Source organism: Lineus longissimus, chromosome 10, assembly GCF_910592395.1.
Source record: "Lineus longissimus chromosome 10, tnLinLong1.2, whole genome shotgun sequence".
NCBI lineage: Eukaryota > Metazoa > Nemertea > Pilidiophora > Heteronemertea > Lineidae > Lineus > Lineus longissimus.
The window spans coordinates 9,006,281-9,020,097 of record NC_088317.1 but is presented as its reverse complement, the minus strand read 5'-3'; the positions used below and the strand labels follow the sequence as shown (position 1 = coordinate 9,020,097).

The window sequence follows — 13,817 nt, the reverse complement described above, 5'->3', positions numbered from 1 at the left end:
TCCATTTTTCTCCTTCAGCGCTCCGTCCGGGTCTATAAGCAACATTCCCAGGTCCTCAAGAGTTGTTTTGCTGATTAGAGGTGGTGAATCCATATGCCCTTTTATCACCAGAAACTTCGCTGCTGTTCATCTGGTCTTGTTTCTAAGGGTCGCCCAAAATTCGCCTTTTACTTAGAGCTCGGATTGGAGGGTTTTGAGTGTCTCCCTTGTTGGTTGTAGGTTGCCTACATTCGATGAATGGCGCCGCAATGACCTAAATTGGTATTCGTCCATGATGTTAGCTGATGCTCCGCTGTCTGGTTCACATCTGGTGTCGACATCATTGATGCGTACTTCTACAGTTGCTTGGTCTTGTCCTGACTTTACCCTCTTGCATCGGCTGACATGGCTGGCTTGGTGCTGTATGTATGTCGCATCATCGGACTCTTCTTCAGAATTGTCTTGGCCTTGATCATCATCGAATACTTTCTTGACGACACTTCGATTGCTGGAACGACCAAATCTGCGTCCTCGTTGGTGTCTGGACCTTCTTGGTTTATCTTCCTGCTGATGATCGCGTCCTGCTTTGCAGCAAACAGCAAGTGATTCATTCGACCGCATTTCATGCATTCCTTTCCATAGGCAGCACCTTTTGATTTGGTGCATGGGCCCCGGTTTTTCCGCAGTAGTGGCAAGGTGCGCCTTCGCTGTCCCTGGTTGTGCTTTTGTCCCTGGGTGGCTGTCCTTGACCTTTCCTGCCCCTTGACTGGAATCTGCTGCGGTTGCCATGGCGAAAGTTGACATTAGCGACTTTGTGCTCAGCCTTCATGTCCTTGATCTCGTAGTTGAGGTCCTCCCTTTCACCTGCTTCTTCTAGGAATTAGTCGAGATTCCACTTCTTTTGAATGGTTTTCTTGATTAAGCTGTCATCTTGAATGGTTTGTATGATATGCTCTAAAATCCTATCGTCTCTGGTTGTACCAAAATCGCAGTGTTCCGATTTCTCCCTTAACTTGGCTGTGTATGCTGTCACAGTCTCCCCTGCTTGCGGTTTCTCTTTATTGAAAGATATCTCACGTGCTGCTTGTTTTTCTTGGGGATGAGGTGTAGGTTGAGCTTCCTTTTCATCTTCTCAAAGTCGTCCTCAGGTGCAAGCGGTGCGGGTGGGTCTGGTAAGTGCTTTACAAGACGCCTGATCTCCTTCCCCCCATACCTACGGAGGCAAAGGACCTTGTCTTTTGCTGTCTCAACTTTCTGTAGCTGGATCTCCTCCTCAAATTCATCTAACCATTCCTCCCATTCATTTCCAACATTGAGCCGGTTATCTGGTATAATAAACGGTTCAATATGCAGCAGTATGCCCGTCTGGACATATCTGGTCTCTACCACAGGTTCCTCTTCGTCGTCGCTCGGCATGCTTTCCCGCCAATTTGATCACGTGACCTCAAGAGTGCGGGCGGCGTGGCTGCTTTCCCCTGATCCGAAAGCTCGGTCGACTGGGATGGCCTGCTTCCAAGCTGCTTTTTATCGGAATAGAACCGATGCCATGCAGTGGTCTCTCGCTAGATATGATCTATAGATACTAATTTACTATCGTAACTAGTTTGATTATAATTTCTTGCTGGCTTCCATGCTTATTTTCGATGTTTTTTACTCCTCGTCGCCAATAATACAACACGGGAACACGGGATTCTGTGATGAGAGACAAATGCTTTATTACGCATGCGCACAAGTATAGTTATTGACATAAGCGCTGTAGAGATTATCTGTTGGTTACTACAACCCCCTACATCAGATAACCTCTGATGCCGAATTTTGGCCCGATCTGATTCTTTATTCGGCCACCAGGGGGTCATAATGGAAAAAGTAAGAAGTGCAATATCTTGCTTATTTGAGTGAATTGTTTTCGATAAAATTTTTATGGCAGGGACTTCTAGCAAGGATACACCACATGTCCTACGATTTTTGGATTTGACCTACTTTTCTAGGTCACAGAGGTCAAATGGCGTAAATTGGCCGTTGGAGTGTAACTATGGCATGTTTCTTAACTGCTGAATCTATGAACTTGAACGTTGGTACATGTAACCCCCCTACATCAGATAATCTGTGACACCGAATTTTGGCCCGATCTGATTCTTGATTTGGCCACCGAAAACTGAAAAAGTAGGAAGTGCAATATCTCGCTTATTAATGGCTTTTTTTCGATGAAATTTTTACTGCAGGGACTCTTAGCAAGGATACATCATGTCTTACGATTTTTGGATTTGACCTTCTTTTTAAGGTCACCGAGGTCATATTGCAAAAATTGGGTGTTAGAGTGTAACTTTGGTAAGTTTTTATGGTGGTTACCCCTAGCAAGGATACATGACATATCATACGGGTTTTTGATTTGACCTACTTGTCAAGGTCACAGAGGTCAAACTCTAAAATTAGGTCAATTTTGCTAACGTGTCAATGTCATAGAGGTCAAATCGCGTAAATGTGCCGATAAGAGTGTAATTACAGTGGTACGTTTCTTGACCACTAAAGCTGTTAAATTGAAACTTAGTAGGCCTACGCATTACGCCCTAGGTCACATATCCGTTGTCGTTGTCGTTGTATCCTGTAGCACGTTTCTTAACCGCTAGTGCTATGAATTTCAAACTTAGTACACAATTCTACCCAGATGTTCCGATAAGGGTTTCAATCATATTGTGTAAAAGAAAATTATATTAAAATGACTGACTGACTACAGGGGCCGTGAAACAGACTGCTCTCTGCTTCTCTCTACTTTTAATTGCAATACCCATTCTCTTGACAGGTTCATCGAGCAAGACTATTGTACTAATGCTTTTTGCCCTCCGTTTTTAGCTCACCTCTTAGCAGAAGTGAGCTTATCCCATACCGTGGCGTCCGTCGTCCGTCGTCGTCGTCGTCGTCGTCGTCGTCGTCGTCCGTCGTCCGTTAGCAGGGCACGTTTCGTAACTGTTAGAGCTATTGAGTTGAAACTTGGTACACATGTACCCTTATGTAATGACACCTTGGAGACCAAGTTTCGGTCCGATTCGTTTCATGGTTTGGCCACCAGGGGGCCAAACGTTAAAAGTGAAAATATGCAATATCTCCCTTAATAGTAGTCGGGAAATTTTGAAAAAAATATGGTAGGTACTTCTAGCAAAGGTGCATCATATATCCTCCGGGTTTTTGATTTGACCTCCTTTTCAAGGTCACAGAGGTCAAATGTTGTAAATTGGCCGTTAGGATGTAACGATGGCACGTTTCTAAACTGCAATGACTATTGATACCAAATTCGGTACACATTTACCCCTTAGTCAGGTGATCTCAGGGACCGAAGTTTAGTCCAATATGATTTACCACTTGACCACCAGGGAGCAAAATCCAAAAACCTTAAAAATGTGATTATTCCTTAACTTCTTGCCCGATTGTCACCAATTTGATATCATGGGTACATCTAACCACCATACAGTATATGTCACACAGGTTTTTAATCTGACCTTCTTGTCAAGGTCACAGAGGTCAAATGGCGTAAATTTGCCGTCAGGCCGTAACTATGGCACGTTTCTTAACTGCAATGACTATTGATCACAAATTAAGTACACATGTACCCCTTGGTCAGGTGATCTCAGGTACCGAAGTTTGGTGCGATCTGATTTGCCGTTTGGCCTCCAGGGAGGGGGCCAAATCCTAAATTCTTCAAAATGCCTTTATTCCTAGTAATGACTTGCCCGATTGGCACCAATTTTATATCATAGGTACATCTAATTCTAACAACCATTCAATGTGTCACCCGGGTCTTCTTTGATATGACCTACTTTTCAAGGTCACCGAGGTCGAATGTACTGTAAATTGGCCATTTTGGGGAAATTGTAATTGCTTGGACCTAACACTACATGACACAATACCATGCTCTTTCTCCATCTTTCCTCCACATGAGGTGAGCACAATGGCCCTGGCCATTTTATTGTAGAGTCAAGGAAAGTGTGGACATCGATGTCATGAAAATGTTTGTTCTGTTCATTTATTATTGATGTATATGTAGTAATTGAAATATCTATTCTCACTATTTTGTAGGTTCATCATACTAGTATAAAAGTGCAGAAAATAATGATGTTCATGTGATGGCATGGATTGGAACTGCTGTAATGAGAAAGCTCTGCTTCAGCTATTGAAACTTTAGAAAACTTCAGCATGAATTGAGATGGCTATGTAAACTTTGGTAAATTAATAAAACCACTTTTCAAGGCACTTTAAATGTTTGTGTCTACCATGAGGCCCCACTGCACTCCCGAGAATGTTCTCTGGTCACCTCATTTTTGGCTCACCGTAGGGGATTCTATACAACACCGCAGTGTCCGTCGTCGTCGTCATCGTCGTCGTCCGTCGTATCCTATTTCTAAAACAGTGGCAGGTTTCCTAACCGCTACGGCTATGGACTCAAAACTTTGTTTGGATGACCACCTAGGTCAGATGACCTTTGACACTGAATTTCGGTCTAGTCCGTTTCTTGACTTGGCCTCTAGGGGGCCAAAACTGAAAACATAAATTGTGTGATATCTCACTTATTACTGATTAGTTGTTGGTAAAAATGTTATGGTAGATACTCTTAGCAAGGATACATCACATATGGTACGGGTTTTGATTTGACCTACTTGTCAAGGTCACTGAGGTCAAATGGCGTAAATTGGCCATTTGAGCATAACTGTGGCACGTTTCTTTACCAATAAAGCTATGAACTTGAAATTTGGTACATATGACTCCCTACGTCAATGACTCCCTACATCATGTAACCTCGGACACCGAATTTCAATCTGATCTGGTACTCAACTTGGCCACCAGGAGGCCAAAACTAAAACAGGTAAAAAGTGCAATATCTCGTTTATTAGTGACTTCTTTTTGATGATATTTTTATGGTAGGTACTCCAAGCAACGATACATCACATGTCATACCAATTTTGGTTTGACCTATACGCTATACATGTTATTTTAATGTGCCTGTAGTCCACCTCCTAGATACATAACTTTTTTGGAATGGTAATCGGATATTTGCACAGATTAATAAGCTCATAGTTGTTATGACCTTTATGCTTCACTTTTAATTTGTAAGAAGCCCGATTCTCTAATGTTTAATCCCAATTCATTTCAGGCTGAAGGAACCGACAGTGAAGGACATCAGGTGGCTATTATGTTGTTGTTGTTGTTTTTGTTGTTGTTTTTAGTATTTATTGTTAGTGTTTTGATTACTTTGCTGATATTTAGCCTGTGCTATCATTGTTGTGCTTTTCTCATGATTAATGTCTGAACCAAACAAGTGGTGTATTGCATGTTTAGATTAGAGTGGCCTGTAAGTTAAAATGGGGTAACTGTAGCCCCTTTTTCATTTATACGGTTACGCTTTGGTTACGCAAGAGATTTCCAGGCAGATTCACAAAAACTGGCCTGCATCTTGTAGCGGCACCTCTTACAATGTTATAGCCTGCAATTTAGGGCACTTAGTCTAAAGAAATGCCTCTCAGACAAAATACACGACTCGTGGTCAGGGGCAACACATACCCTGTGGCCTTGGGGTATTTGTAGCCCCTTACTAAAATTTAAAATTGCATGTTTTTTTATGTATGAGAACATTTTTTTCACAGGTTTCTGGTCTTCATATTAGTAAGAAAGCTTTCAATATTATTAAAATCTAGGTTGACAACGAGATTTTGCTGGTATCAAACAATGTTTATTGAACACATTGAATGATGTTCAATACAATCGCTTACCAACAATTGTTTTAATCATCACAAATCGGACTGATTTTAAACTGGTGTTAAAACACGAAGCTATATTTATTACCTCTACTGTATATCATGCCTTGTGTCAGACAACATCTTGTGACATTCTGAATTGACTGACGGTCTTTTCATGCGCCATTAAAAACTGTAGTTTCAATTATGGGTCATGTATCAACCCCAACTATAAGCTGGCACCACCAGAAAGCTGCTATCTAGTCAATTAGAGACACAAGTAACTTTGAAATATTAACATTATTTCGAAATAATTTTAGATTAACTAGTATGAAACCTCAATTGTATCATTGTTGGTACATGAAGGGTTAACATTGTATCGAATTCCGATAGACTTATGATCAGATAATATAATTCGGTTATGAGGATAAAAAAAACTAGGATATACTGGGCTACAAATACCCCGAGGGTCAGAAAAGTGTCTCTAAAAACTTATCACCTGAACCAAGTTTCAAATAGTTCAATGCTCTGCAAGTGTTGAAAATTCAGACCTGTAAAAAGTTCGACCCCAACTTATGTTGTGCATGTGTCTGATTTCTTATAGTCAAAGCTCTTACATAACATGATGCATAATCCAGAACTATTTATCTTGTGATACTCAAGAGTCTCTTCTTTTTTATCCCTGCTTGGGTTGGCTGAATAATTCCATAGTTACCGGAATATGAATGAAAAACATTGCCAGGGGCTACAATTAGACAGGAGCTACAAATACCCCATTTTACCTTCTGTCCTGTTGAGGAATGAGCTTTTGCATTACGTTTCTAGAGCCCTTGATCCCGATTTGGATTTTATTCTATCTTCCCCCAAGACAATCCATTGTTCCCGACTGAGCGTGAGCCTACTTCCTCAACCTCCAACAATAGCAAGAAGGCTGTTCCATAGATCTGCCACACTCCCTATTACTAATCCAAGCGAGGGCAGGAGGGTTTAACACCTCCTTTGGGTTGAGTGTATGGGTCACTGCTGCTTTGTGTGATTATTGCATAACCAGATGTGTATAAACAAGCCTAATTCTAAACAATGCAGTCTGTGTCACCCCATGTAGAGATTAATTACCAGTATGTGTACTGTGCTTAATATATATATACTTGTTTAGTGTAGCTAGGACATATCTGAGTGGAAGCATGGTTGATTTTTGAAAATAGTGACTTTGACGAACAATAATTTTACAAAGATTGTTAAAGTTATTTTGTTATAAGGACGCTTTGTATTGACAAACTGATTATTAGGTATGCGACTACATGAATAAATGAGCAGTTTATGCAGTGAAATGTCTCATCTTACAAAAAGAGGATTTTTAAGCACTCTCTTTGCATAAATCTTCAAAATACATTGTATAGTATAAAACAAGTATCATTCTAAACTATGCATTCTGTGTCACCCCAGGTAGAGATTAATTGCTAATTTATATACTATGCTCAATATATATATATCATTGTTTAGTGCAGGTAGGACTACTCTGACTGGAAGCATAGTTGATTTCCCCTTTCATGGGGTCCTGACAAAACTTCTCAAACCTATTTTGCAAAGAAAGGCAATCAATGGAAGTAATAGGGAACCCCATGTACGACTATCTACGACTAATCCTGGAAACTTGGGCAAAAAACTTCACCCTTCATCATTATTCATGTAAATTTGGCAGGAATCCTAGGTTTTACACCACAAACACTACCAAAAACCCAACATGGATAATTTCTGTAAACACAGGGGGGTCTTTGGTTTTTTTCCAAAACCTACCAAACTTACCAAATACGTAACATGGATAAAACGACAAGGTTCCCTATTACTTACTTATTGTCTCTGCTAATTGAATATGAAAAAGATCTATTGCCTTAGATGTAAGGAAATTACAGGTAATTCGGGTAAGTTAACTCATCACATTACTTCAAATGGACACAGATATCTACTGGTCAAGTGCTCGAAATGTCACAAGAATAAAAGCAAGTTTACTATTTAATGATTTTTTTAATTCTAAATCATGAGTGATAGAATGTACAGTTATGTCTCTTTAGAGAAGTATTTTAGTAAAATGCAGTATTTCAATCCAATGAAACTTATGAAACAAAATGGTTACATTAGACCAAGGGTTGAACCATCAATGACAGTCTCTGAAGAAGATCTAGACAAAGTGCACAGAGCAGAGCTCGATCTTACAGTAACACCTATTACTCAGGTAACACCTATGAACCAGGTAACACCTATTACTCAGGTAACACCTATGAAACAGTATGATACATTCACAGGAAGTGATGCTCAATTGTGCCATAACTGCAAACGATGGGCACTTTTTGAATGCCAGAAAAAACTGAATTTTGACAGACCGGCCAAGCAACTCTACACATACTGCAGGAATTGCAATTCGACCACTTACAGTGATTACTTTAAGAATCCAGAAATCACTATTGAGAACAAAACACGTTACTTTGACTACATCATCATAAACCTTGGCCAGACACGTCTGTCAGATTTATTGGTAAATTTGAAACATTTTGTTGAAAATAGGATTAAGGTTTACTTCTCAAGTCCAAGAAAATGGCTCTGTGCGGCCAGCTATGAAAAAACAGTCCTGAATGCCTTGCGATTTGGTATTGTTAAACTCAAACCCAATGATGTCTTACCTGGTCTAGAGTGTGACACTTATTTAGAAATTGAATTCATTAACAGAGCAATTGGTAAACCTCAGTTGACCAAAGAAAATTTTACATATCTCAGAATGGTTTTTTTGGCATTCCTCAAATATCTTCATTACAGGGGAGTTAAAATTAACATAAATTACAAGCTGTTTTTACACCAAGCATTTAAAGCATTGAAAATCGATTATGTAGTATTGAAACCGAATCCAACTGATAAGGCCGGACTGGATGATTTGAGATCACTATGGTCTGGTTTCTTAGGAAGTATTTTCTTCAAAAATTACAGGCTTGAATATGAAAATGAACAAGCAATCGATAAACAAAGTGAAATTTTATTGAAGGCATTAGAGGTGCAATATACCAGTAAATGTTACCCTTTACCATGTAGTCTAGAACTTGCCAGATCGAGATACCCTGTAAAGGATTTTCCTGGAAGGGATTTTCCGTTAAAATAAATGAATAATCAGACATCAACGATAATTGAACAACAAATGAAACAAATCGGAGTAATCCCAGTTAATGGAGTGACTCCAGTTAATTCTAGTTCAAATCTAGCTAATCCCGTTGCAACTAATTACCAACAGAATGCAGCTAACTTTCAACAGAACACTGCTAATTACCAACAGAATTGCACTACAAAGCAACAAGCTTCTAACAAGGCGTTAAGTAGTTCACATTTAGTAAGTTCTAGTCAAGGCCTAGTTAACACTAGTCAAGGTCTAGTTAACACTAATTGTCAACAAAATTTAACTGATAGTGGCATTAAAGCTAATTTAACTGAAACTGGCCTTAAAGCTAAACAAGACCTCGAAGTTCTGGTGGCAACAGGTAAAAGCAAGGATTTCCTGAATAAACAGTTTACATTTAATGATTTAGACGCAATGAATGAGAAGGAAGTACTGAAACACCATAGAATCTACCAGACAAAGAGGGCTGCCAGACTTAACGATTCATTGGGTAAGACAGTCTTAAAAACTTACACTAAATTAACAAAGTTTTTCTTGCCTGTTGATGACGAAGACCAGCTGTACGAAGACCTTAGAAATGATTACATTGTTACCAATGAATTGGACAGATGGTTAGGATGGTTGAGTTTGAGAATGGGCGCACTAACTGCTCTTGCCTCATCAACACTGATCACTTTAGGACATTGTCAAGAAACAAAATCTGCTAGTGAAAATGAAAATTTCATAAGATTAAATGGAAGTGGAACCGAACAAAGTCCAGAGAGCAGAGACCGAGAGCATAGCTCGAGTGACGGACAGTGAAAAGCCCATTAAGAGAGCAAGAACCGAAAAACAAATTGCATGGTCTCGAGAATTAGGTAAAATATATCAGGAATTCAAGAAGTCGAAAAAGGAGAGGTTTACTGGGAAAGACGATGAACCCAGGAAAGAAGATGAAAATACTGAAAGTACTGAAAATACTGAAAGTACTGAAATCAATTTGGACAAAGTCCAAAGAGCAGAGCCTGAGGTTACCACAAATACTGGAAGTTCCAGGAGTACAACAATGTATGTCATTTTAGCTGCATTTGGTTTTGCAGTCATCATTTACTGCTATCCTAAGATTAAAACTAACAAGAAAGTACTAGTAGGCAGTAAACCAGAAGGATACAAATTAAAAGTTAGTAAACAAGAAGGTAGTAAACCAGAAGGGTGTTACACAACTCCTAAAACATTTAATCTTAGTTTAATGGAGTAGAATTTATTCAAGTGATACAACAAGAATTACTCAAACACACTATTCTTAGTTTCAAGTGAAAAAATTAAAGTAACTGAGCTACCTCTGAAATTAACTATTTTACCATTCTCATCAGTGATTTCAAAGTTGACATGATTTGTACATTTTTTATTCACTATTTTCTTACAATTGAGTTCATATCTCTGGTATTGTACCTGATCACCTTCTTCAACAGGAACAATACATAAAATGTCAGAAGGTTTATTGTTGTAGAGGGTCTTAGCTTTGTCAACCAAATTTGATCTTAAGAATAGTTCTTTTCTGTAAAAGCTAAGTGGCTTGGCGGAGTAGTATTTTCCTTTCTTGTTGAACGCATCTTGTTTAAAGCCGAACCATTCATTTACCACATGGCCAATGTGTGAGGAGAATGTTTTGCCAGCTGGTGTATCATTTGCAACATCATGAAATATGATATCAAGGTCAAAGTATTTGTCCTCTGTAAGTTCAAGGACTAGGCAATTTTTGTCACAGTACATTTTAACATGGTTTATTCCATTTTCTTTTATGTATGTTTGCCATTCCTCACAAAACGAACTTAAACTAAAATGTCGAGAGTGTGGAAATTCAGATTGTCTTTTTTTATCATTGTTCTAATAGATGGGTTATCTAAAAAATTCAAAAAAAATTCATCTGGCGTCGCACCTGGTGTATGGTTAATGTCTTCAATGCACTGTTCCATTATGGTTGCATTCCGTGGTTTTTTAAGCTTAAACTCTTCGTAAAGAAACATGAATACTTGGGCACTCGCTGGCAGGATATCGCTTGCCCACCACGAGTTGTAAAGCGCTATCGTTTTCAAAGTGATCGATTTTATGTTCAATGGGTCTGTTAAATTAAGCTCAAATATGGCTTCATCGCATTCATTCTCAAAAATTATGAAGTCCATTTCTATTTAATTAGTTAAACATTCATTAAGGTTAAACATTCATTAAGGTTAAACATTCATTAAGGTTAAACATTCATTAAATCACTGTAATCAATGTATTTTTCATAGTACATACCGAAAGGCAATGTAGAGATTCCATCCTCTAAGATGAAACGCTTATCATCGAAATGACTTAAGCTTTTCTTATCAATCTCTTCCAGATACATTTGATGCTTTTCTGACCTCAGATGACGCATTTTGTGATGAAAAGTCGTAGTGTTTTCAAGACAATTAACGTAGTCATCAAATGTAATAGACTTATTCACTACATTCTTAGCGATTCCCTTCAATTTCTTTGTTTCTGAATTTGTAGTCGAGCCTTGCTCTCCAGACATAGTCTTTGTTCTGTACGCATACATCTTACTCCTCAAGGCAATAAATTCTATCATTTCGTCTCCTCCAAGCTCATCCTTAAAGTGACCTGGCACTTTCTTCTTGCTAGTGTCGTTAAGAGGATGATCCTTTTGGTAATTACTGAAGTCGAAGTGATCCCTTAACCCTTTGAGGTATGCTGTTAAATCGTCTGTTTTGATCTTTAAAACGAAAGAATCCGTGTCCAAATAAAGAAGTTCTAGGTTTTTCTCACCAAAGTAAGGTTGAAGTATGTTGTAGTAAAATTCATTCATCGGCAGCTTGGACAACTCCAGTACTGCAGCTCCTATGTAGATTGGCTTGTTAAACTTTATTTATGTTTTCCTCATGCAAATTGCTGCGCTACTTTCGTCAAAGATGTTAATCGATGAAAACCTGGGACTTGCCATGAAGTTCTTGGCAATTTCCCCATCTGTCACCAGTTCAATTTCTACCCTGTTCCTTACGTTTTTACATGTCTTTCCGTAGAAAGCATTGTTCATTAATTTGAAGTAATCTTTCTCGAAATCAGTAGTAGAAACCATCCTTTGTTTAGTGTTGAAGTCGATGTATGATTTCAACCACTTTGATTGTTTGAAACTGATGAAAGAATGGACCTTTTTTAGTATCATTCCTTCCTTTAAGTAAAACTGTAAAAGTCTGTAATGCACGATGTAGTTGGTCTTGTCCTTCTGTGTGAGGATCAATTTTTCTACCCTTGACCTCTTCTCGTCACCAAGTAACTCTTTCTGGTAAGGACTTAATTCGTCGTCGTCTATGAAAAGAGATTCTGGATAGAATGGAAAGTTCTTTGACTTGAACTTGATTTCCTCTGGATAAGCCAAATCTACTTCGAAAATATACCCTACTTTACTGTCTTTAGGAATTGACATGATCGTCTGATAAGTTATGTTTGCTTTGATCATGGTATCGTCAAACATTTGAAATCTGCCGTAAGGCTGACTTTCCATCATTGCCCAGCCATAGAGATTATTTGCGTCTATGTAGAGTAGTTTATGGTGTTCATCTGCCTTGACATGTTTGTTCCCATAACACCTGAAATTCCACCTCTTATTGCTTTTTCAAAAGTAAGTAGGATATCGTTATCTGTAAGAAGTTCGAGAATTATGTCTGTGTGTTTCAATCCGGCTAACCAGGTCAAGCCAGGTGCTGAATAGCAGTGACAAGGATCGATCTGGAAATTGTTTAAATTAACGTCCCTGAATTTCTTGAATAAATCAGCTAACAAAAGAACATATGTTTTGAGGTACAGGTCGATGAACTCTCCATGATTTCTGATCTTGAAATGATCCCTTATGTTTTTGGATTTTAGGTAAACTGAATCATCCGCCATTTCATTCTTCAATTCATCAAAAAACATAGACTTCTCTAAGTGAGTAACACTGTAACTTTCATGTGATGTGTAAAATGAATAAGGCACCGATCCTTTCTTCCTCAATAGTTTAAAATCGTCAGGATTTGGGTAAGACTGTCTTGTTATCTTAAAGTCACCATCTTCCATCGATTTGGTGATGTTGTCCAATCCAGACTGTAAGAATCTGTAAGAGTCTAAAAATTTTAAACAACCTAACTCAAATGAAATGTACTCTTCTGCGTTTTTAGCAAGAAGCTTCAGTTTCTTGTGTGACCTAGACATCAATTCTCTGATGAATAGGTGAGCATCGTAATTACTGAGATTGTGAAAAAATACTGGAACAAACATGGCTTTCTTCTCGATAAAGTTGCAAGCTTTGTGAGCAGCACCTCTGTATTTTCCATTGTAGTGATTGTGATCTTGAACTCTGTCATCATTTAAATCACCTAAATCACCTAAAAATTCATTGCAGTAGTAACAGTTTGTTTCTTGGGGATATCTCACCAAATCTTCGTCTGTCATGATGAGAGGAATGTTGCATTTCAGTAGAGTTGAGAACGTCTCTTCTATTCTGAGTAACCAGTTACAGAAAACGTCAACTACATCAGCACCTCTGCGACAGGGATACTCACTGGCGTAGATTTGTGGATAGTCAGAGTGAACATAAACTCCAACTGCTGATGCAATCTGTTTGAATAGTTTTTTAGTGGCACCGGTATCATTTGGGCACTGATCTTTCACTGAGTTCTCTCTAAACTCTGTCCGATTTGTATTACCATTGACTGTTGTGCTTATCGCTTCGAAATCAGGATAGATTACAAAGGGAACTCTGTTCTTGAATGAGTGCTTTTCAAACTTAAGTTGTGACCATTTACTATTCGGTTGAGGCAGATTGATCTTACAGTAATCGTGTTTTCCGCATTTCAATTTATGTCTTTCTAGTGTAGATTTCTTGTAAAAGTAATTCATGCATCTCCTACAAATGAATACACTATTTCTGTCAGTCTTGAAGAATAGATTTATGTCTA

At 38.6% G+C, this 13,817-nt stretch overlaps 1 protein-coding gene across 2 annotated transcripts in view; it reads left to right on the top strand.

Moving 5' to 3' along the window:
* LOC135494968 (diacylglycerol kinase delta-like) overlaps positions 1 to 13,817 on the top strand; it is a 782,762-nt gene that overhangs the window by 637,863 nt on the left and 131,082 nt on the right. For both annotated transcript variants that reach the window (XM_064783336.1, XM_064783337.1), the window contains one exon: positions 5,123 to 5,152. In XM_064783336.1, coding sequence (XP_064639406.1) covers positions 5,123 to 5,152 — 30 coding nt within the window. The remainder of the gene's footprint in view (positions 1 to 5,122; positions 5,153 to 13,817) is intronic.